Source organism: Anomalospiza imberbis, chromosome 18 (assembly GCF_031753505.1).
Source record: "Anomalospiza imberbis isolate Cuckoo-Finch-1a 21T00152 chromosome 18, ASM3175350v1, whole genome shotgun sequence".
Classification (NCBI taxonomy): domain Eukaryota; kingdom Metazoa; phylum Chordata; class Aves; order Passeriformes; family Viduidae; genus Anomalospiza; species Anomalospiza imberbis.
This window is the reverse complement of record NC_089698.1, coordinates 7,569,474-7,594,210: the sequence shown is the minus strand read 5'-3', so window position 1 is coordinate 7,594,210 and position 24,737 is coordinate 7,569,474. Positions and strand designations below refer to the sequence as shown.

General features: G+C 41.1%; 2 protein-coding genes and 1 long non-coding RNA gene across 9 annotated transcripts in view; 1 reads left to right on the top strand and 2 right to left on the bottom strand.

Annotated features, from left to right (window-relative positions):
* TXNRD2 (thioredoxin reductase 2) overlaps positions 1–1,621 on the bottom strand; it is a 28,634-nt gene extending 27,013 nt beyond the window's left edge. The window contains exons 1-2 of the mRNA XM_068208808.1: positions 1,476–1,621; positions 360–425 (exon numbers count right to left, since the gene is read on the bottom strand). Coding sequence (XP_068064909.1) covers positions 360–425; positions 1,476–1,548 — 139 coding nt within the window. The 5' untranslated portion in view covers positions 1,549–1,621. The remainder of the gene's footprint in view (positions 1–359; positions 426–1,475) is intronic.
* On the top strand, positions 341–24,336 carry COMT (catechol-O-methyltransferase). Of its 5 annotated transcripts, XM_068208813.1 has the most exons (6): positions 6,781–6,990; positions 8,343–8,395; positions 15,844–16,126; positions 17,930–18,123; positions 19,349–19,480; positions 21,917–24,336. In XM_068208813.1, exons 3-6 carry the CDS (start codon positions 15,844–15,846, stop codon positions 22,094–22,096), a joined length of 789 nt encoding a protein of 262 aa, XP_068064914.1. In that variant the 5' UTR covers positions 6,781–6,990; positions 8,343–8,395; the 3' UTR covers positions 22,097–24,336. The 5 variants fall into 5 exon arrangements, with proteins under 5 accessions (XP_068064911.1, XP_068064915.1, XP_068064914.1 ...); XM_068208810.1 differs by lacking the exons at positions 6,781–6,990; positions 8,343–8,395 and adding an exon at positions 341–482; XM_068208814.1 differs by lacking the exons at positions 6,781–6,990; positions 8,343–8,395 and adding an exon at positions 5,031–5,149.
* LOC137484722 (uncharacterized) lies at positions 6,850–15,846 on the bottom strand. Of its 3 annotated transcripts, XR_011004992.1 has the most exons (3): positions 12,546–15,846; positions 12,112–12,189; positions 6,850–11,765 (listed from the first exon to the last, which is right to left on the bottom strand). It is a non-coding gene; the product is annotated as an uncharacterized lncRNA (long non-coding RNA). The 3 variants fall into 3 exon arrangements; XR_011004993.1 differs by having other exon boundaries at positions 6,850–9,706; positions 12,112–15,846; XR_011004991.1 differs by having other exon boundaries at positions 6,850–12,189.
* Positions 24,337–24,737: the final 401 nt, after the last annotated feature.

The following is a 24,737-nucleotide window of genomic DNA, read 5'->3' as shown; positions in this document are numbered from 1 at the left end:
TGAAGGGATTCTTGTTTTAACACATAAATGAGAATGATATTTTAAAAAAGTCAGTGTCTGTGGAGGTACTCTGAACACTTTTACAACAGTGAAATGAAAGCTTATTAGTTTTTTCCCATGACAAAAGAAGAAATGTTTTTTTAAATGTTAAGAGGAAAGCCAAATAAGATCACACCATCTGAGTGTGTGACTTAATTTGCAGATTAACCATAGGGAGCTAAGTTAATGATTAACGTGCAGGTACTGAACATACTATGCTTCTTAATAAGCTTTAAGATTATCAGTAACACTTCCCTCAGTTTCCTTACATCCCACTGAAGTTAACCCAAAACTTCTGTCAGTTATTTCAGCATACAAACCTTCTTTTGCACAAGCAAGGCCTCCAGACCCTCCACCAATGACCAGAAGATCATACTCATTCTTTCCTGTGAAGAGGGCGTGAAGAAAAAAAGGAATAGAAACAGACCAGGAAGATGGGAGAGGTATGTAAGAAGGACAGTATTCAGAGTACACCTATTTTTACATTTGATTATTGCTGATTTGGGTTTTCCTCACTTCACTCTAGCACTGTGGTTTGCTCATTAAGCTATCTACTCTGGTTTTGTGAATGAAATACAGAAATTAAAGCAAACAAAGTGAGAAAATGGATTGAATTTTTACATAATGACCCAGGAGGCTCATAATTAATGCAACTGAGATCCGGTACAGGTCTCTGTCTCAGAATTACAGCAGCAAGTTCTCCGCAGGTATTTTTCCGCGGGGTCACCTTATGGGACTCAAAGCTTTATATGCCGCGTGTGCCCTGCCGGGGCGGGGGCCGCGCCCAGAGGGAAGCTGGCCCCTGCTGCCACGCCGGCCACTGCACAGACCGGCCCCGGAGCAAACCGGCCCCGGAGCAAACCGGCCCCGGAGCAAACCGGCCCCGGCTCGGCGTGAGGCGGCGGGAGCAGCCGCAGGTGAGCGATGACTCCTAGTGAGGGCACAGGATGGCACAGGGTGGCCGCTGCTTTCGGAGCCGTCACGGGCAGGGCGGGCCCCGAGCCCACGCAGCATCCGAGCCCGGCCGGGGGGGTTCCCCTGGAATTGCCGAGCGGGCTGGGAGGGCCGCTGCGCTTTGGCGCTAATTCCGCAGGAATTAATCCGCTCTGGGGCAGCCCCCACCCCGCGGCACCGTCCTCTGAACCTGGGGGTCCCTCAGCGCCCAGGGGCCGAGGGGCGGGCTCCGCAGGAGCACCGGGCGCGGCCGTGGCTGCCAGAGCCCTCACGGATGGAGGCGGCCGCCGCCTCGGAGTAGAGCGGTGAGGCGGCCCGGTCGCCACAGCAGCCGCTCGAGTCTGTGATCTGCGGCTGGTTGGAAAGGCTTGGGGGACCTTCCCCGGGCGCTCTGGCCGTCGGAAGGCGCGGGCAGCCGCTTCCCGCGAGGAGCGGCGAATGCGCGGCCGCTGCCGGGCCCGAGCCCCGCGGGTACCGCGTACCTGAGAGCGCTCGGAGCGTACGGCACAGCCCCGACACTGCCGGGAGACGCGCCCGCCGCCACAGCGCCGCCATGCTGTACGGCACAGGGCCCCGCGCCCGCCAGGACCCTGCGGGCTGGCCGCGCAGCGCCTGAGCGGAGGGCGGCGGGGCGCAGTGGGGATCCCGCGCGGGAGCTGCCTGAGGGGAGCGCTCGGCCCGCAGCCCTCACGGGGCTGGAGGAGGCGGGCCCAGGCTCTGGCGCATCACACACACCGGCACGGAATCGTTAGGGTGGGGAGGGGACTCTAGAGACCACTGCGTCCAACCCCCGTACCGAGCAGAGCCACCTGGAGCAGGCGGAATGGTGCTTTGTCCTCCAGAGAGGAGGACAGCACGACCTCCCTGGGCAGCTGTTCAGTGCTCTGCCACCGCCAGCATGTTCCCGCGTTGTTCCCGGGTTCCTCATGTTGAGGTAAAACCTCGCGTGTCTTAGTTTATGGCCATCGCATTTCATCCTGTCATATCATTAATGAGATTCCCTTTCAGTCTTCAGACTAAAGAGGTCCAGCTCCCATAGTCTATCTTCATAAGAGATACTCCAACTCCCTCATCATCTTCATAGCCTCTGCTGGACCCTCTTCAGTAGCTTCTTGTCTTTTTATACTGAAGAGCCCAGAACTGGACACAGTATTCTGAGCCCAGTTCTGGGCTCCTCAATGAAAATCAGTTAAAATTTGCGATAAATTACACATTTGGAAGGAAGAAAAATCCCACAGTTTGCTTGACTGGCTTCACCCCAGACCTTGCTGTAGAAAGGGTTCAGGGAAGGCCTTTTGGGAAAGACAAGGAGCATGATGACTGCCCAAAACCTTCCCTGATATCCAAGACCTGTCCTTTCCCCTCTGAACCAGCCATCCCTCTGTAGCAGATGTGGCGAAAGGAGCTGCCACATCCCCTCCTCAGGTGCAGGGCACTGGGTGACAGAAACCTCTGAGGTTCGAACAAAGCACCTTCCATGAGGTGTTAGAGGCTACACACAGTGTTGCTCCGTGTTCCTGTGACTATGATACATTCAGGATTGTGAGCAGGACTCAGGTCTGGAAAAAGGGGTTCCTCTGCTGGAATGCTGGAGTGGGGCCCAAGTGACATGGGTCAGTGACTGCAATCTGCACCAACAGCTTGCACACATGGCTGGGACGTGGTGGGACAGATACCGACTCGGGACAACCTCTCAGAGTGCCTCCAGCGGCATTCCCTATCCCTGTGCCACATGCCTGCTCTTGACCTATGCTGAATGGGAGCTGTCAGAGTTAATAACACCTGTGGTGTGTTCTGACAGCCGGAGGTAAAAGGCCTCAAAGCTGGCATTGATCGAAAAAAATCAAGGAACAAGTTTTCCTTGTTCAGAGGTGTTGGCTTGGCCTTTACTGAAGCTCAGTACTCGCCCTGTCTGCTGCCTTAAGTAGTGGGTCATATGTGCCACCACAGGCAAAAGCAGAGTTTGGGACAAGAGAATCATATGCCTTTTCTACAGAAAAAAAAAAAAAAAAAGGTTTTAGGCAGTCGTGGAGCAGGGGCCCCGCTCACAAGGGGGCAGCATCCAACCATTTTGTTTCAGAAAACATCAATCCTCTGGTCTACAGCTGAGGAGAAATGGTAGGAAATTAAAACACTCCAAAGAAAGTTTTATAGAATTCACTTCACCTCCAGTGCAGTCTCATTTTTTTTTTCACCCAGTTAATGTCTGAAAGTACATGGATGTTTGAAAATACATAAAAAAAGCCAGGAATTATTATCACTTTAGTAAGTGGATTGATGACTTTTTTCCGGCATCATTGCTATTTAACCTCCCTCCCCACACAATACAAGAAAACCAAAGGCAAACCCCCTGTTATCACTAGAGACACTGTTACCCACTGCAACAGCAGTAGAAAGAAATGACTGGAGCATACTGAGAGGTCTTTTAATTAAAGAAACCTTGAGCATATTCAGATATAATCTTTTATGCTTTTCAAGGTGCACACATGCAAAGTTATTTCAGCTTTTCATGTTAGCCACTATTCTGAGTTGAATCAGGTAGTGTTGAGCATATGCTCTTCACAAAGATTTAGTTCAGACATGTAGGATCAAGGGTGGAATTAACTCTCCCCAAACACAAAACAAGTTTATGTGAGGAGATGTCCCTGCTGCATTATGGTGTTCTTCTAATAAGGAAAGGCCTTAAATGTGGCAAAGTGAAATGAAATTGAAGCAAGTGAAAGAAAGGTGGGTGTCAGTTTCTTCTGCTATGTCTCGAGTGAAAGCATGAAAGGAAATGACTAAAACTCTAAGGGAGGTTCAGATTAGAGGGTACAGCTGGTGCTGTGCCACCGTGTGACCATGTGATGCTGCGGTGTGCCCAGCCCTGTGGCTGTATCCCACAGCTCAGGATAAAGCACAGTGCAGTTCCACAGGCTTCCCATCAGGACTGCCAGTTTCAGAAGTAAGTCCAAAATCTGTGCTGTGCCATTCCACTTGTTCTTGCTCATTCTCCCAGGCTTGATCCTCAAGAGTGATAGAGACAAATAGCAGCAAGGAGGAGTGGGTTGTGCTGATGGTGACAGTATCAGTAAGAGCAGCAGCCCCTGATATTTCCTTCAGTCAGCACTGAGTAGGTGTGTCTGTGCTGCACTTCAAAACTCTTTCAGGAACAGGAGACACATAATGGTTATCAAATGTGGTTTCTACTGTATCTGTGGCTCAGCTCATATGGCTTTCTACTCTTAATTTAATTATTTTGTGGTTAGCATTATGTTGATTAGATAATTAGTGATACAGATTTAAATATCTATATATATTTTATATATATATAAAACATATATAAAATAGATCTTAATTTCTTTGAAGAAAACATGTATTAAGTCCTTTAGCAGCAAATACATTATATTATCGGGAATCATTTAGATAAAGCCTTGTGTTTCTGCAGTGAAAGCATATACTTCCAAAACTGAGATTAATAAAACTTCTTCCAAGATTGTTATCAAATTTAACATCATATTTCCACTGAATTTTGTTAGTTGTAGCTTGGCATATTTGAAGTAATAAATAAACTTATACTCTAGTTGCGGCTTGGTTTATTTCCAGGCGGAGATGTTTATTCAATATACTTCAAAGAGTGTGGTATTAAAAGGGTAAAGGAGACACCCTGTTTCGGAAATGTACACAAATCCATTCAACAAAAAAGGTGCTTTGTAAGTCATTAATTGATTTTGTTAGCAGGCAACTTTCTCCTTTTGAATTTATTGTAAAGACTGCTTGCAATTCTGTATGTTGTTTCCTTTGTAGGAAATACAAACATTACATTTATCAATGGATTAAATTCTCCCTCACGAAGATGACCAGGACTAAATACTTTTTCTACCAAATCTTTTAAAAATTTTGACTTTTCAAGCGCATCTTCTTTCCTGTTTTTCTGGCATAGTTTCCTTCATGTCTTACATTCCCGGATCAGCAACCAGGGAGGGTGGGGTGAAGAAGAGAGGTGTCAAGTAGATACTGTCTTTGGAAGTCATCACTTCGCGTCCTTTTTAGTGGATGGGGTGGGAAATCGATTCTCTCAGAGGTTGCATTTTGTGGCGTGATCTAATGAATAATTTACAGAAGTGTCAGTGAACTCTACTGGGTCACTGGTTGAACTAAGCTGTCTCCGCATGAGGTAGGACCTTTTGGTTTCTTACCATCTCTCTCTTTTAAAGATTATTCAAGAACTATTTTCATAAATTTGTCTCAGAGTAGGACTAGTTCAGAATTTAATCTATGCCTTTTTATTCGTTCCTTCCTTCCTTAACATAGGTCTTCTGTACATAGTTTGTCCTGAACAAGTAATTGATTGCAAGTATGGGAAAAAACCAGCAGAAACGGATGAAGCTTCAAGTAACACAAGTTCTTGGCTTCATTCAAATGCTTCAGCACATATTGCCAAAAAACGTGAGGGTAGAAAAAAGAGAAACACGGTAGACTTAACTGCTTCAGAGTTTTTGTGACGAGTTATAAAGTCTTTGAAAGTTGAAAGGTTTTTTCAATCTTCCTGATAACCTTTTAAGAGGCCCTGTAAACACAAAATAGTCTAACTGCTTGTATTAACTGTTCAAATTTAGAGTACAACTTTGCTGGCCACTTTTCTTCTCTTTTAGCTGTTTCCTGTTTTAGATATTGCCAGGCAGTTTCCTGATTCAGACATGAGTGGTGCTTCCTTTCTTCAAAATTCCTCTTTTGCGTGTTTCTCAGCAAGACAGACTAATTTGATTGTGGAAAACAGCGAATTCCCATAAAAGAAAATCCCTCCTGCTATTCTGAAAATGCAAGCTCAAAAGAATTTTCTTCCACTCAGTGTTTCACATGATCTGTGGGGTTTATGATAATGTGCTAGTCTCCTGTCTCCCTTTGTTTCGTCTTTTAAAAACCAGTCTTTGTCCAGGATTATTAGAAGAAGGGAATGCCATTTGTTGTTATGCCAGGCATGGATTTAGGGGGAAAGGCTCTAGTTCTGTGCTATGCACAGCAAGTGGGAATGGCCCTGCCAAGCTGCATCATGTGACTGCAGCTGGGGGCTCTGTCCATGAGCAAGTCTGCTCAAGTTTGTGTAGCCAGATCAGAGCTAAAGTGATGACTGTCAGGGTGAGTCAGCCTGAACCAGCCAGTTATCCTGAGCTGCTGCCATTCGTGTGATGTTGCTCCCAGGCTAATGCATCCTGGTTCTACACCTTCCCATAGATGTGCCCTGTGAATCCAGTACCTGATAGATATTCTGAAGTCTTTTAAGATCTTGGCCCTACATTAAAATTGTATTACACCAATATATTTGTAGCTCTCTGCAGTTCTCTAATCTGGATGTATTAATATCAGGGCAGATTTTTACTGTCTGGACAAGGATAAGTCATATGGATAGTATATATATTTATGTACTGTGGAGCTTGTAGCCTTGTTAGTACATTAGTAAAAACTTGCAAAAATATCCATACTTATATAGACCATGTGTTGGGCTAACAGATAAATTAAAGAGAGGCATAAACCAATGTCTATCAGGCTACCAAAGAAACTTCTCTTGGGGAAGAAAATACCCCATAACATATTACAAGATTTCAACTTTCTATTAACTTGGAAGCAATTTATGGACATTATCGCACAGTTTGGATGGCTTAACCAACTGAACCTCCAGTTTGTCTAACTTGCGGTTCTTCCCATTCGCCATTTTTACTTATGTAATGAAATACGCAGACAACAGCAAGGGTTACTTGCAGGCATAGCTTTTATCACACAAGTAAACAGCTGTGGGCAGGCAGAAGCAAGTTTGCTCCTCCCATGCTTTGAGCCTGAAGAATATAATCCAGCTTCAAGTTAGAAGACTTTTAGAAGTGTTGTCATGGGATATTGCTCAATCAGGGAAGTCTTGGCACTAAATTTTGCTGCTAAGCAGAAGCTGGGCTGACACCACCCACAACTAGCTGTAGTTAACTGCAAGGACTTCTCCAAAGAGCAGCTGTATACTTACACAAGGTAAAGCTGTATACTTACTCAATGCTTAGAGTAAGTTTTGCTGTTTTAAACTCTTTTCTCCACAGCCCAGCAGTAAAAATTTCTCTGCTAATTTGAGTTGTGGGACGCATCAGGGATCATGCAGACACAACCAGCTTTTGACCAGACAGGAAATTACTGTCAGTGAAGCTGGACTGCAGTATTGCTTACTTCATTCTTTGTTGCGCTTGATGTCTGGATTATAAGAAAATATTTGCAGAGCTAAAGCTCTGTTACACATGGAAGGGATAGTTCAAAGTTATTCTTTATTGACATTGGGGACTGTGCTGTATTGCAGGGTCTTAGTTTTTTTTAGAGCTACTAGAAACATTTCAATCTTCACCCACCTATTTTTCCCCACAATTCTTTTTTCAATTAATCTGCTTAAAATTATTTTGTTTTCTCTTGTCATGCTCTCAGGTGGTCCCTAATTCTTTCAAGGACCTCCCCTATCACTTGACAAAGCCTGAAGTTCTCAGAACTTCAGCTCCTGTTTCTGCCACATTTGGTACAAACACATTCTTTAAGTCTTTAAAAAGTTTCTAGGTTTGAGCTTTAAACACTTGTTGACTAGGTCTGAGCTTTGCAGTGAGAATACAGGAGAGAACTATTACCATATTGAGTTTGGGATTTTTGGTTTTCTTCTGATTTTCTTCGATGGTGCAATTTAATTGCAGCTGGGTTATATTGTTCCTACCTTGAAGGAAACAGTATAGACAGGCAAGCCGAGAACAAGGTTTTTTAGAATAAGCCTCTTCTTTTATCTTAGAGCTGTTTGTAGCAGAATATTTTTCCAACTAGAAGCCACAGAAATTCAAATGTGCTATTTATAATGTATTGATTGCAGCTCCTCCTGTAGTTGCTATTAAGCTATTTGCTATACATACCTCGCCTGCCTCCAGCAGCACTCTATATTTAACCCGCATGCCTAGGTCTTGTTCCTACCAATTCTGCTCTGGCTGTAGCATGCCACGTCTGAGCTGAAAAAAGAACTAAATCCCTTGGGCCAAATTCATTCCTGAAGTTGCTTGATTGAACACATTGCATTTATACTGAGCACAGATTTGGCTCACACCTGACTTTGTCAGCATTCACTGTGCTGTAACTAAGTAACAAGAGCACTGTCGTTAGGGGACAGATGAATAGATTTCTCTACGGTTATTAGAGCACCGAGCACCTTTAAGCAGTGCAGAATCTGTGAAAGGAGGAGTTGGGGAAAAGGACAGTGCTCCTTTTAGAGTCTGTGTAACAGAACTGATAAGCTATTCCTGTGATGTGATCGAATGTGACTGAATACTGCAGGCTTTTGGACTCTTATTCTGTAAAATCCACAGGAGAGCAGGACAGGAAAAGATCGGAGGGAACAGCTTCTGCTATACTAAGAAAGGTACATGTTTATATTTTCTTATTTGTCAGGCTTGACACGATGTGTTATCTTAGAAAATGTCACTATTTTAAACAGTGGTGCTTATGAAAGAAGTGGTGTTTTCCACATTCTGACTGGCACTCATTGTCAGGAAGCCAGTCTGTGGGCAGCAACAGCTTTCACGGAGAAAGAGTAGGACATATTTGTGTGTAATGCATTGGTACTGTATTGTAAATCTTGACAGCTGAAAGAAGTGAGATGAGATAACCCTGACTAAATTGAAAATTTAATTTATGGCTATAAGTATGCTGGAATTTGGTATTCATATATATTGAAGAAAAAGCTGAATGCAAATCAATCTTCAGTTCAGTCACATTTGGCTGAATAGCTGCTTTTATAAGATGTAGTTTATGGAGGAACTCATTCTCAAGAGGGAGTTCTGCTACTGCAAAATATCTCTGAAGAAGAGACAAAAAGCAAGTACTTTTGCTTGCCAGCCCTGTTGGTGCTTATAGAGTATCCTTCTGATGCTCATGCTGGATATTTTTTACTTTCTGTCCTTTACAAACAAACTCATATTTATCAATACTGTCAACTACGTCATACTGATGAGCTCTGTAAACAACCTTAAACAACCTTTACTTTGTCTCTGCACTTCTGCTTACTCAGTCATGGGCTTCTCCAACAAAGCCCTCAGGTTCAGAACCACATGCATTTGCACAGCTTTGCAGTATTGAAATACAAAAGAAAAAAGTCCTGATTTACAGCTTTAGTTTGCATTAATGAGAAAAGAGTTTGATCACATTAACACTGCAAGCAACTTACTTGCCACCCAAGTTTAGCAATATTTCTCAGCAGTCTGGTACCCAGTTTACATCTGACAGTCTCATACTGTTGTCTTTCAGCATTCCTTCAGAATCACTGGAATTAAAAGTGACTGGGAATTTTTTGAAAAAACATAATTTTGGCAGCAGTCCCTGAAAACAGATCATAATGTGTGAGGCCATTCTAAAGCTCTTTCAGAAAGCAAATTTCTAGACAGATACCCTCTATACCCACTTCAGGCACTTTTCTGGGTAGAGCTTTCACTCAGGATTTGAAACCAATCCCTACTCTGCTCTATCTCAGGCTCCCTCTTCCCACACAGTGTTTGATTACCTGTTATGCTGTGGTGAATCCCACCTTCCCTGGTGTGTTAGAGTTGTTAATTTTCATAGAAAGAAGTCATCCTTCCTAATCCTTCAGATCCCTCAGCAGGTGTCCTCACTACCAAGTTTCAGTCGTGCACTCCCCCCAGCCTGGAGATCAGCCTGTGGACAGCAGAAGGCTGTGCTGGGAGAGAGACAGATTTACAGTAGATTAGCTGGTAGCCTTGGAAGCAGGGCAGGAGCGTGCAGTGGGGATTTGGGACACTAAGGATTCAGCCCTGTGATATAAGGAAGAGACTGTGAAATAGGTCTGTCTGAGGACAATTGGCCATTTTGATCTTTCCTCTTCCAGCCTTTTCTACCTACCTATATCTGGGGCAAAATCATTCAATAAGAGCTTGATTTTACTCCCTGGAACATGAAAATCTTAGAAAACTCTTTACAGACCAGCTCCTAGTATGCTTTCAGGGCAGAGCACTTTCTACTTTTGTCAGTCCACTGCCTGTAGGATTTGTACAATTCTGCTGAGCCACCCTTACCACTGGTCTTAAACACTGGTACAAATAGTACAAACACATCTGGAGTGCTCCAGTAGGAATAAGGACTATCAGAAACAAACACTTCCTAGGGGTACCTGAAAGGGTCTTATTCCTGAAAAGCTGTTTTTTGCTTAAGGCCTGGTAAAGTGCATTTCATATACTTGAAGAATTCTCTCACCCCAAACTCTGGCTTTAATCATGCAGTGTGTTCACTAGATCAGTCTGGATTATAATGCTAAAAATTCCTGTGGACCTGCTTGTTGGGTGTAGATGAGGCCTCTTTGTGTGGCCAGTTCATTCTAAACACTGCACTTCTTTATGGGGCACACAACCATTCTATAAACCTTCTGCTTTGGGTAACAGCACCGAATGCCATCTAAAGAATGGCTGCTGGGAAGGGAGTTGTAAGTGGGTAGCAATTAACATAATTGAAATCTATGTGGGGAGAATGGATTTAAACATCCTTATGAAGCTGATTTGATGGGGCTCCCAAGCAGGCAATAGGCACTTTTCTGTTATCTTCCTTTCATTCAATAAGAAGAAACTTGTATCTGTTTCCTTTCAGCCTAAGAAAAGGGAAGACAAAAGGCTATGGGAGCAGAAAACAATCATCAGAACTTTGCATTTATAGAAGACAGAAATTTTTGTAGTCATGGCAGTGAAGCTAAACTATAGTAATTTGAAAAAAAAAACTGAGAGGAAAATCTAGATTTCAGGCAAGAAATAGTGAAAAATTATATAAAGTCTGTTCAGATTGTTTTAATGATGTCAAACTCCAAGACTAAGTTTCCATTGAAATACAAACTATCCACATTTGGCAATATGATGATTATTCTCAGAACAGTTGCACTCACTTGAAAATACATAAACAGTAACAAAAGAATAGAAGGTAAAAAGATATTTTTTTGACCTTTAAATATACTAAATTACAAAGCTGTTGAATTGTGTTGCCTACAGCAACAGGATACAATATGTTTGGCAGAAGTTAGTTTAGACTTTCGGACCAAAATACTCTGCCTTTCTCTGGGAAAACATCAAGAAAAACAAAATGCCACAAAAGAGAGATTGCCTCATTCAAGACAGCATAGGACTAAGAGTCAGAAACTCCAGTCCCAGCACAGCAAGGATCTCCTCTGGCCTAATGCAGAGCATTGTTAAAATATGTGTAGAAATGTGCTGACTCTTCTGCATTGCTTTCACAATGCTTCATAAACAGCTAATATATCCTTACTAGTGTGCAAAATCCTCTGCATACTTCAGTGCATCAGTGTCTAAAGGCATAATTTCAGCAGAAGCTGAAAAAAGTTGAATGATATAAACTTATCAAGTGCTCCCCATTCACCAAGTTATGTGAGTTAATAAAGTCAAAATTAGATTCTAAACCCTTTAGCACTAGCATGCTAAAGTACTTTCTGGATGCGTGGAGACTTGTAATGAACTCTTAAACAACCAACCAGTACTTGGCAGTTAGATTAAATGCATGAAAAATTATAACAAGACTGCAATGTACCATTTTCCTCAAAGGCCTGAATTGTCAGCTGGCTGAAAGCCCTTTAGGAAAGCATTTGAAGCACTGCTTGTCTCCACATTTTCCCAGTTGTTCATAAATTCAAGAATAATAATGTCACATAGGCACTTGCTGTGCAGACAAAACTACTTTGCCTTTCCTCAGGTGTTATCCACACATTCATAGCAGGGACTTTTCTGAAAAAGATTTATTCAGCTTTACAATACCTTGAAAGTTTACATACGTAGCAGTAACTTTTGTGGCAACACAGAGGAAGATAAGACAGCTCATCCAAGGCTAAATTAGAAAAACATTGCCAAAATGAGACTGACAGCTAAGTCCCCTGGCTCAGGGTCACAAAGTTTACTCTCATTCCAGCCCTGGAGAATAGTAGGCTAATGTATGTGCTGTCTTTGTACAAAAGGATGGGGTTTTGTGTGATAATGTTTAGGACTTAATTTTCAGTACAAAGCAAAGCTATATCAGTTTATACAAGCTAAAACTGTAATGAGAAGCTCTGTAATTAGGCTTAGAAGGATTCACCTTGATTAGAAAAATGTTCTATCCAGCAGTTTTCCACCTCACAAGCATTTCAATATTTGTCATCTCTTATTTTTGCATCTGTAGGAAATGATATCTCGTTAATTAATCATAATGTAGTGAAATGTAGGCTTCAGAATAGTTAAATAGTCAAATTTGGTACTTCTTTAATCCATTGAGTGTGAATCTCACTAGGGTATATGCTTTTGTTAAAACTTAGACCATTTAAATGTGCTTACTTTCACATGCTTATTTTTCTTCTCAGTAAACATCAGTTTTTAGCAAAGGGATAATGGTTTGGAATCAGAGAAGCAGTTGCAATCAGTAGTTTACATCACATTTTCATACACCTTCCTCTCACAGTGCTATGAAAACTTTGTACAGTTTTTATGAAACAGTGAAAAAGATCTCAGTTCAATCTGGTTACTTGGACTTACCTTAAAAATTGATGTTACCAATTGTCCTAATCCTTATTTTTTCATGTCAGGGAATTCTAGGAGCAATTATTTTTTAGCAGAGTTTGGACAAATGTACCAGAAGGATTGATAAGTAGCACTACTGAAAGATCCTTATTGTAACCTTTGGTGAAATGGCTGGAGTCAGCTGCATGAGAATAAAAAACAGGATGTATTGGTTTGGGCTCCATCACACAGGCATTTTTATGATTTTAGAAAAACTGAAGATCATATGACAGTATGGGGATACTGAATCCCCTAACTTAACATCTGTTGGCATAATAGCAGATCCCTAAGTCCGAGCCAGTTTTCATGGTTTCTTTTAAAGCCATTGGAATGACTTAGGTGTTTCATCTCCACAGGCAGTTAAGCTGGGGCAGCAGATTCCCACATTTTGTGTCTGCTTCTCTCTTTGAAAATGTGTTTTTAAATCTCTGTAAACTGAAACAGAGGTACTCTCATTCAAATGCTGATTGTTTGATTATGGTGTACATCAGGGGAAAACTGCTGAGCTGCATTATCAAGTTATGATTTGGTCTTGTGAAACCTGCCAAAATGAGTAAGATTAGATGCATAAGAAAATAACTCAGTGCTTTAGAAAGACTCATCAGTAGTTTGACAAGTTTGGGCATGAAATTTTAATATGTTTTCTTTTAAACTCTGTCTTCTCAAAACCAGATGTACTGATATGTGTTATTCATTCCTTCCCATAATGTTGTCCCTCCAGTTTTCTGTTTATTCCCTTGCTGAGTTTTTCATTTGCCTGCTATTTTCCACTTCAAATTTTAGCTTTCAAAGAGAAGGTTCCCTTTATTATAGTGTTTCTAAAGCACAGAAGAGGTTGCAGTGCTAAGCGGTGTATTTGGAACCTCAGTATAAGCATTAAATAATAAGAGTGGCTGCCTTTTAATAAGTGGTTATGGGAAACTTGACTGTATGCAAGTTTTATTGCATACTTAATGAATCTCATGAATCCACATTACAGCTAAAATTACTGTTGCATTTTCTAAAGCTGTCATAACACGACTGTCTCCTAGGTAGTGGTAGTTTTAAATTGGTTGAATTACACACTTAATTTTCATATCAAATATTTTCCAGCTAAGAATATGAAAGCAATTACCTATTTTGGTACAGATCTTTTTTCCCTCTGGGTGCATGACCATCACCATGCCTCTTGCTCTTGGCAGACTGCCTTTACAGTCTACTGCTGTCACAAATTTATTTTCACACCTAAGAAGACAGAAATTAAGAGGGACAAACTTTGAAAAATACTGTGTTAAAAAAAAACAACCCGAAAGTGTCCTTTTCTCTCTTTTTAGACGGTATCTCCTCTGGAAAGTGGTTTTCAGGATAATTGCCTCCTGAAGGAGTTCTGCTAAGAACAACCCATACTGCCAGTTTATGAAGGTGCTGGGGTGTTATACAGAAATATTAGTAATAAAAAAAAACAGCAGTTGAAAAGCATTCCTTGATACTTCAAAAATAAGTGAGCTCATCTAGGAGTGGAAAAATCAGCATGTACTCTGTGACCAACCTCTGGGGAAGCAGGTGGGCTCTGCTCTTATGTGTGGTAGCATTCATGTGGGATTCGAGTGCAAAGATCTGAGGCACTGTAAAAAGTGGATCCCTCTGAGTACTTGATTTAGTCGGTCTGAAAAAGAAGTCTCAGCATTCCTGCAGGACAGGGAGCAGGGCTGAGTTAGTCTACAGACGCCGTCTCTCCCTGTTTAGAGAAATCTCATGGAATGGTCTCATATCAATGCTAAGCAATAAAGGAGGAAAGCTGTTTCCCCAAAAATACACTACCTAGTTCATCCCGCTGCTCCCATCCCCTCTTGCTGTCTGACAGATCTTTGCAGGGCAGCCCCAAACATTCTGGCAGGATCTCATAGTGCTGAAGCAACAGCCTGTGGCTAGAGGGACCTGACTGTAGCTGGACTGCCACCAAGTGAGTCACAGGTTTGCAGGGTCACAGTTTCACGTGTCCTGGGGCAGGAAAGTTAGAGACCTGCTGGCCTTAGGAAGTGTTTTCTGGGTTCCAGCCACTCATTGGAGTTCAGAATAATTATCTCTCACCTGTGTCAGTAATCCAAATCCGTCAACAACAACCATACAATCAACTAAGCCATGAAAATCAAGGAAAGACCAGTCAAGTGAAGCTAGAGAGATATTTAATATTAAACTAATGATCTTTCCACAGCCCTATCAAAGTTCTCAGTGAAGAGATAATGTCAAAAATTTTAATGTAGAAAACCTAAAAAGAGCTGAAGCCCTCCTATCTGAAAGGTGCGGGACAATTGGGCCTGGTCAGTAGAACTACTTCTGCACAGAGGGAAAGAAGAAAATTGACATCCAGGACTTCATGATCCTGTTGAAGTAATGAAACAGGCTCACATTAGCTATCAAAAAACATTCAGAAGGTCCAAGAAGCAAGATTTTCATGTACTAATGATGCTGGCAGGCTCTGAAAGGAAACATCTCAGGTCAGATTTTGCAAGAAAAGCATTAAGGGTAACTGTTAACATTGGTGACTGCTTAAAAGCAAAAGAAATAGACTTTTAACAGCTCCAAACGAATCATACTTGCTCTGCAACTAAGATAAGAGAATGACTGAACAAAATCAGCTGTACTGTATCTTGAGCATATCTCCATGGAAACTCAGCCATCTTCTGAAGTCAAAATGTGTTCTGCATGATGATTCAAAATTTAAGTAGTGGGATAGATCTTCCCCATGTGTATATGCCAAATTCCAATAAGGAATGGAGCTCAGACCATCCATAAAAATTAGGATTTTTCTGGGACAATATTTGGGGAAACAAAAAAGAAAAGCAAGAACAAGTAGGAAGAGATTTGGAAGAACGTTGTTATCTCCTAGAATGAGATAATCCTTTTGTCACTGATCTTGGGTAATTTAGGCAAAATCTTTGAGGATGTTGTAGCTCCCATTGGAGCTAGAAAAGATTTGATGCTGGAAGCTCCTTGTGCAGTGGCATGCTTGGAGCCAGGACTGAGCAGCTGTGTGGGGGAAGGGACTAGAGCATGAAATAAAGCTACTTGTTGACTGCCTGTAAAATTGGCTTCTAAAGGAAATGCTACAGAGCACCATCCATTACCAAGTGACAGAGAGCCTTTTACAGCTACTTTAGACACAATCATAATTAAACTCTGTGTGTTCCTATTCAGTAGGGTTGGTTGTGGGTTATTTAGCTCAATATTTACAAAAGGGACAGCCCTCTCCTGTACCACCTTAACCCTGGGTTGTTTTTCTCTTTTTTTCCAGATGCTGGAGAGCTCTTCAGTCCCTTTGTTCATTGTCTTCATCTTGCTTTTCATTTTGCTGCTCATTGTGTTGCTCATCAGGAAAAATGGCACTGCTGCCCTTATCTGGAATGAAATTATTCGGGAGAAAGTAACCAATTTCATCATGAATCAGAGCAAAGAACAGAGAATTTTAAATTTTGTGCTGCAGAATGCAGTCCGAGGAGACCCCTGCAGTGTGGTGGACACTATAGATAAATACTGTTCCCAGAAAGAGTGGGCCATGAACGTGGGTGATGAGAAAGGTAATTGCAGCAGGGGTCAGCATCTGAAAGATCCTTCAAGACTAGCACAGTACAGGACGTCTGATTGTATTTACATGGCAACTTCCATCTGCTGCTGCAAAAACCCCAACCCACACAGCCTTGTGGTGAGCAGAGTAGTTCTGTGAACAGTCGTGCCTGCTCATGCAGATGTTTTTGAGGAGGGGTATCCAGTGACTCATCCAGAAAGTCACAGCCCCAGATCTGGGATTCTGTGTTGTTCACATTGCAAGCGTGTAAGCAGAGAGTGGCAACTTAGGGGAAAAATCTAGGGTTGCATTATACCTCACTTTTTACACAGGGTGCCTTCAAGACATAATTCATTATGTTAAATACTTTCAGATCCTTAACAAGATAGTAAATTGAAAAAAAAAAAAAAAAAAAAAAACCAAAAATTGTGTTTAACTATATGAATTTTGTATATGCAAGCATAAATTAGAAGTTTCTGTTGAAGGTAGAAATCCTATTCATGTCATACAGTATCAGACATTGTTGCTATTTAGCAAAAAATCATCTTGTTCTTGTCTCCTAAAGAAAAATATGGGAACAAAACCTTTTTTTCATAGCTGCAGGAAAACAGCAATCTTTTCAAAAAACTATAGTGGCAAAATGTTAATATGTTCCCTTATGATTCAGAAACAAAAGTACCTCTTGCTGGGAAATTTCTGGGGAAATTTGCTTAGTCTGGGATTAACATAGCTAATGAAAAACAACTGTAAGCACTGTGATAAAAATGCTCTTCTGACATGTGTACAGTTTTTGAAAGTGGCTCCTCAGCATACCTGGCTGGGGTGCTTAGGGGAGCAGAACTGCGGGTCATGGCTGAGTAGGAATACTTAAAGCTCTAAACTTCGAGTATTTGTGATTAAATTCTTAATAATTTCGCTCTAGTTTACCTCTGATAGCCTTTCCTCAAATAAAATCCATCAAAGCTTTAGTCTCTGAGATTTCAAGAGTGACTACATAGCCTCAAGATGCCTCATCATCATATTCATAAACAAATAACACCCAGAAAAATATCCCTTAATGACCATGGCCTAGCATAAAATCCCTTCCACTACTTTTTGAGTTTAGTTTTCTAGTTTCTAGCCATACAAGTAAGAGGAAATTTCTCACAAATAAATCTCATAAATAAATCCTTTTCTTCAAAAGGACTGAATATAGTCACTGTCACTTCTTTTTGGGAACATTTTCTGTTGTTAACAATTGACTAATGTTTTCTATCTCACAAATTCATGCAGTGAAACCAAATATTTTGCAGCTTTGTAAGCAGGCTTTTCTTTTTTCCTTTAAAGATGAGTATTTGGAATAAGAAATTTTATATTAGACTACAGCACATAACATTAGCAACAAACATGAGCACTCAAAATCCAGGAGTCATATATTTCACAAATATGGCCAGTTTCTGCAGTAAATTCTTGGGAAAAATTACTGCATTTCCCCCTTCTAACATTATAAATTAGTTGATTCAGGGAATTACATAAGTTATATTCAGGGAATAGAAGTTAATTCAGGGAATTCCTTACTCAGCAATGTGTATATTGTGAAACTAAGATTTCTTTTAGTTGAAAGTTTGCACTTTAGGACTTAAAATGTCCATGATTAACTTGATCACAGGCCACTTTGCAAAGGATACAGTATATAATTTGACATCAACTCTTAATTTTTGAATGTCCTGAGCAACTGAGTACATGAATTTTTTAAAGTTTCTTGTCACTAACTTGCTCTTCTGTATATGAACCAGTTTGATTTTGTCAAAAGGTAATCTTTTCCCATTTTAATCAGGTAAAATTCTAGACAAGACAGTGGAAGAGGCCAATCCATCAGTTGCCCTGGAGCTGGGAACGTACTGTGGCTACTCAGCAGTGAGAATTTCTCGGTTGCTGAAGGCAGGAGCTCGTCTGCTCACTGTGGAGTTCAACCCAGAATTTGCTGCTATAGCTAAACAGATGATTGAGTTTGCTGGAGTACAAGATAAGGTAAATACCATTTTGTCTGTAACCACTACAGCAAAAGTGGTTAGATTTTGTTTTTATTTTTTTGTTTTTTTTTTCTTGTACCCATGGGCCATATAAATTTAACCAGCTCCATGCTTAGTTACAGTGCCTGACCTCTCACGGCAGAACTTCACTATGTTGCCTTCCAAAAGCCAGAAGAATACTGGGTTTCTTACTATAAACTAAAAGGTTCAAATTGGTGTCAAGACTAACTACAAAAAACTGAGCCATAGTCCAATTTGTTACAAAAGCTCACAGGAATCAGTTTATTATGTGCAGTGGACTTCAAATGAGAAGGATTTACCCAAATCTAGCTGGTCACAGTACCCATACCTAAGTTTTATGTAGTCAGAGGTGTCTTGACTCTATAGCTGGTTGAGATGCAGGTGTTTCCAGTCTATATCCCCCCCACGTTGGGGGATTCATGCCTGAGTCTATTCAGCAGATATCTCACTTCAATGGAGCTGGAAACACTGGAGGAAATAAGTCCCACCAAGGGACCTTCTAATGTGTTTCTTAACTTCTTGAAGAGAACCTGAAGTACCGGTGACATGTAAAACTGCATTTCTCCATCTGACTTAATCTCCTGATCAGCTATGAGTCATAAAACAGGCATTTCCTTACCACTTTCTTCCTCTTTTCATGGCATATGGTGCTTGCCTGACAAAAATCCACATGCAGCAGCTGCTTTCAGTTTAACAGTAGTTACTCCAATAAACCTGTGAGGAAGATGTTAACAGCCTCTGTCCTGACTCTTCCCTCTACTGGCCATATAAATTTTACATACTGTAGCCTCCATCTTTTTTCTAACCTAACCTGTTCTCTGCATTTTTTGCTTCCCTTGGACTACAAGACTCAACTGAGATGTAACTAAAGAAAAAGTAATTAAAATGACTGTTTTCAACAAGAGATTTCCATGTTTCCAGTAAAGATACACATTATACAACAAAAACAACAGGTCACTTTTTCTGTTGTTAATTTAAAAACCAACAAAATCCAAAACACCCAAATTTGTATTCTGAAACTTAACTGAGTTGGTTTGTCAGAAATAGAAAGGTACATTTGACCTAACTCTACCAAATAATTCAACTGACGCAATATTGAGCTATAAACACGATCCCCGATGTCTGGCTACAATTTAAAATGAGCTGGGAGCATGTGATTTTTCTTAATGGTTTGCAATTCATCACACGGATTTGCATTTCAGGTAAAAATCTTAGAAGGCCCTTCAGAGGAAATTATCCCCCAGCTGAAAAAAAAATATGAAGTGGATACTCTGGATTTTGTCTTCCTGGACCACTGGAAAGACAAATATACACCAGACACCATCCTGCTTCAGGTCAGTATGCACAATTCCAGTCTTAGAAGTAAAGCAGCAAATATCTTCATGTCTGTGAGGCCTCTGTTCTTTATGAGGGACCTCATCTGGTGTAAAATTAAGACTGGCAGACAAAATAGCAGCCTTACAAGGAAAGAGGATCTGAAGGACAGGACCCTAAACTTTTGTTAAGGACAACTGCCACCACTACGTAGCTCAGGACTCAGTGAGTACTGCTGAACCATTCTGTTTCCTGAACATACAGGTGTGCAGTAGAAATCCTACCTGGAGGAGTGCATGGCCTGAGTCTTACACTCCAGGAGTGTGTGCATGATCACCAACCAGAACACTTGACCCAAAGCCCATCCTGATCCTGGGAGCGGGTGAGACTTGGGACCTGCATATCCTGCCTCTCCAATTTCCTCAGTACTCCTTTTTTTTGCCTGGGTCTGTGGTGCCAGCAGAGGCTCTTGATGAAATACCATTTTGGTAGTATGGCTATGGTAGCATGGAGTATGACTTGTCTTGGAGTTCTTACACTCCACCTAATTAATTGGCTGCAAAGCAATGTTAAGAAGAATGCAGACTGCCCCAGCCAAGTACTTCCTAGGGAAATGCTGTCCAACTCTATGTCCAGCCCCAAATGTGTAAAAATGATGCTTATTTCTTCCCAAGCTGCCTTAACCATTACTGTGGGTGTTACAAAATAAGTTGGCTGTAACAGCAGTAGGCAGTGGCAAAGGACTTCTGGATAGGAAGGTATTTTCAGGTGTTAAATAACTGAGATTGACAACATCTGTACCTATCAACACAGCACATACAGATACTCACCTAGCTGTAGAATTTTCTACAACTGCCTGATTCTACGGAAGTGCCATTTTTCAATTATTTTCTTCACAAATAAATCCACTTTTTTGAGCCTGCCTCTTAGATTGAGAACCTGACAAATAATTCCTGACCCCTGCCTGAGGACTACAACACTATTTTCTGACCCAGCCTCCCTGGTTTTTTAGTTTTAAGCCCTGTCCTCCAGAAAGCTGTTTGAAAAGGAAATTTGTTTGGGGTTATGAACAGCTAGTACTGAATTTACACAGCAGTAGCTAAAGAAAATGTTCCCTCCCTACAGTTATTTTGTACTCATAGAATGCTTTCTTTTAAACTGCCTGTGTCAGGATGACTGAGCTCTTTCCACAGTGCATCCTTATCAGAACTTAGCCTCACAACACAGCCAAAACAAACAGACGGTTTAGTTCCGAGGTAGTGGTAGGTCTGATGCAACTGTGATACAAAGTTGCAAAAAAACTCCTGTGAAATTAAGAGGAGAAAGACAAAGAAAAGATCCTCAGATTTTCTCAGATGTCACAAACTTTCTAAAATGTATTCTCGGCAGGTATTGTAGTATGAATATATTCAGATGAAATATGTATATATTGGAAGTGGGCCAAACAAAAAAAGCCAGACATGAAGAGCATCTGAAATCCTGATGACCAGTGGAAAATCCAATATGCTGTCTCTTTTAAGCTTCTGTAAGCTGTGCAATAGAAACAGACTGGAGGGTATTTGACATGTCTCTAAAATCACTTCTACTGTGCTGACTGGCGTTCAGTCCCCAGAGGCAAGAGCAATAAGCTCAACGGCTTCTGCAGGACACTCATCAACAGAACTACTCTCATAGACTGGGACTGACGAAAAACACCCCATGTTTTGGCTACAGCTACTGCCTGTAACAACAGGATAACAACAAGCTGATGTACCTACAGACTTTGTTTTAAAACAGCTGGTAAGCCCAGATAAGCAGCTTCTTCTAGACAAAAAATACCAGTAAAAATTAGGTTTTTAGGTTTACTGAGGATAAACGTTGCACTTGAAGTGACTGTTACAAGTTAGTTATGTCTTCTGGAAATTTGTCAGAGGGGTCTTCATTGTGCAAAAACCTCACTTCATGTCCGTATCCCAAACAAAATGGCAGAAAGTTGTTCAAGATGAAAGGAAAACATGCACAGAAAATCTTTCATTCTTTTAGCAATTTTGGAGTCTGACTGAGACTGGCCAAAGCAGTATATGCTACTCTCAGGCGACCTAAAGAGCTATTACAACAGTTCAATGCTATATTAAAAAAGTTTTTAAATATGAGGCATGACAGCCAAAACAAAGCCACCTGACTGATCATGTAGACATAGCTGGAAACAACCTAAGGTGCAAAGCACACACTTCCACTTGATTTGTTATTTCAGCATCAGCGTCTGTAATATTATGCTAATAAACAGAAAAAGCAAATGACCACAAAGGATCCCAGAGTTACTCAGCTTCTCCCATGTCTCTCTCACCTTCCAGACCCGTACCACAATGTGTTTTTGGATGCAGGCACTCAAGTATACTGGGTTAACATAAAAGTACATTCCATTCAAGCCAATGTCTGCTTAACAGCCACTATGAAGTCATTTCTCTTCTTTCTAGGAATGCAACTTGCTGAGGAAGGGCTCAGTTCTTCTGGCTGACAATGTAATTTTCCCAGGAGCTCCAGATTTCCTTAACTATGTCCGCAAGAGCCCCCATTTCCAATGCACTAACTACCCATCTCATCTGGAATATATGCAAGTGGAAGATGCTATGGAGAAGGCTGTGTTTTTGGGATAAAGAGAGTCATTAATAATCAGCTTTTGTTTCAAATTATGTAAATGCAACTGCACAGGTTAACTAGTCCATGCTTTATAGGTTTTTTAATTTTTTTTTTTATTTTGGAGCTTGTAATTAAGCAAGCACTAGTGATCTTTTTAGGGAGGTAGAAACAGAAATATGGAGTATGTTGGGTCTGTGCCATTGTTCTACATTAACCTGGCAAACCCAAGGTGATGCACATCGCCTTGCCTTGACCAACACATCATCAAACAACACTCTGTCATTTTGAGCTCAACTTGAACAACCACAGTTTGGGTTTAGGGTGGAGAAATGCACTGCAACTTCTGAAGACTTGTGTCCCCAAGCTAAACTCATTAATCATTAGCAAGAGTGAAAAAAACCATCCATGTTGCAAGAAAAGACAATTTCATGTGCCCTATTTTTGTTAAATTACTAGCATGCTTCTTGATGCAGTGAAGGCTCCTATTATGAGATCAGATACTTCTTTGAACATTTACTGCAAAAGTTAATCATCTTTATGTGAGAGAAAAGAGCACACACTGAAAGAAGGCAGGCCCATGCAGTGATGTGAATAACAAAACAGAATTTTGAAAACACAAACAACTAAAACTAATAATCTGCCCACGCAGAGGCAGGGAAAACTGAAGTAGTAAACAGATTAAAATAAATACAGTAACAGGTAACAAAAGGAGCAGACTCTTTCCAAAAGAATACAAAACTACATAGTATTTGACCCTGATAAAATGCTGGTTTTCCCCTCATTATACTGTACATACATAATACGTGCTTTTAGGGGCAGGGCAAGCTGCTTACTCTGAAATGCTGGGTATGTTTAAGATGCTGTATAGAAATAAAGTCCAGAGAAAATGGGTTTTAGCAGGTGGGTCCTGCACGCCCTGGTTAACCTCAGTGCTGTTACACCGTGTGAATAGTGTCGGTTGTCATTGAGAAGATTCAAAGCCAAATACGAGGTCTCTAACTCACCTGAACAATGCAGAAATCCAGTGGCATTTCCTAGCATGTCCTGCTGTGATTATATAAGGCAGCAACAGTCACATTTCTAAATAAAAAGTAAGAAACAACAGAGCAGGGGCATGACTTTCATTTTTTCTAATGAATTCTGTACTGCATGTGAGGCTTCCAGACGTTTAACAGCCACAGAAAGATCCAACAGTTGAAAATCAGAGTGAAAATCAAGGACAACCATTCTTGTCTTTCCCAGTATGAATTCTTTCAAGACTGTTATGAGTTTCTTCCTTGTATAGCCCTCCTTACCGCAGTGGTCCCTCCCCTGGCCTGTGTGCTGCAGAAAATCCACCTCCACGACAATAATAAGGAGCAGAGGATCACCAAAAGAAAACTAGAACGGGCTAAGGTCACAGAGTCAGTTTAGAAATGGACCTAGCAAACCATGGTGACCCAGCCAGTTTGTACAGTGTGCATTTCACAGGGATAAGAGAAGGCAACACTATAAGAGTTTTCCTGACAAGGTAACTCTGTCATATCATGAAAGACACAAGATTTCCTGTACTGGGTTAGATTATGCAGAAGCAGCTTCAGCTCTGTTGTGCTGTTCTGTGTAGAACCAACACTGAGTTCTAACACCTCCATCTTGTACTGTAAGTCAGTGATTCATTCTGTAACATTGCTCAGCAGCACGTCCTCTTGGTATTCAGCTCAACTCCAAGTCACTGGACCAAAGTCCTTCAGGTGGTTGGAAGCAATTTTTGCAAAACTTGCAATGCAAAATAATCTTCAAGCACTTTTACTAGCATATACAAGTTTCTAGAGAAAACTGGAAAATCTGGATACATACAGTGGACCAGAAAATTTGTCTGTACATCTAAAGCCTTGACTCCTAAGAATCCTCGCTTGTGTTTAGCCCTAAACACCTTTGCACCCAACAGACACTCCTGTCACAGCAGGGCACATCACACAGGCTGATGAGCAAACCAGTCTCAGAAGGATGATTCAGAGTAAACAGCTAGACTCTTCTGCACTTTACAAGAGAGGATCAGAATAATGCCCAAAATTACTGTTCAAGAGACTGTCAAGATTAGGAAAGGTGGGAACCTGTAGAGTGGATATTTCAAAAAATGCAGTAGTGAATAATGTATTTGTAATACATGTGGCAAATATAACAGCCACCTTTTAGTACAAAAAGGTATTTTAATTTATTAGAATGCATCTCCTACATGGCAAATTGTAAAAATAAACACAATGTATGTACTATCAGAGTATTTGCAGAATTCCATATGTAAGAAAAATTTTTCCACTCCACTACATTTTTGAAATGCTCTTAATTATTGGTGGCAAGGGATGAAAAGAAAAAAGCCTGACTCAGTTTGCATGACTGACAATTAGAAAAAAGGCTTTTGGTCAGTTGAGCAAACATGATCTGGAGTCACTGACACATAAATGTGAAATCTCCCATGGAAAAGAGGCACTTTTCAAAATAAAGTCACACTTTGAATTCTGGGAGAAGGCAGACAGTGGATCTTCTAATTTGAACATATTTTAAAAACCTACTGAACGTTACTGCAACATCAGCCTATTACAGTTAGAAGACACAACCTATGCTTGCACAAACTGTGTATGGAATGGTGCACAAACTGTGTATGGAATGGTGCATGTGGAG

Coding starts and splice junctions, on each gene's coding strand:
- COMT (XM_068208810.1), top strand. Junction 16,127..17,929: donor GAACGTGGGTGATGAGAAAG/GTAATTGCAGCA, acceptor CATTTTAATCAG/GTAAAATTCTAGACAAGACA. Junction 18,124..19,348: donor TTGCTGGAGTACAAGATAAG/GTAAATACCATT, acceptor TTTGCATTTCAG/GTAAAAATCTTAGAAGGCCC.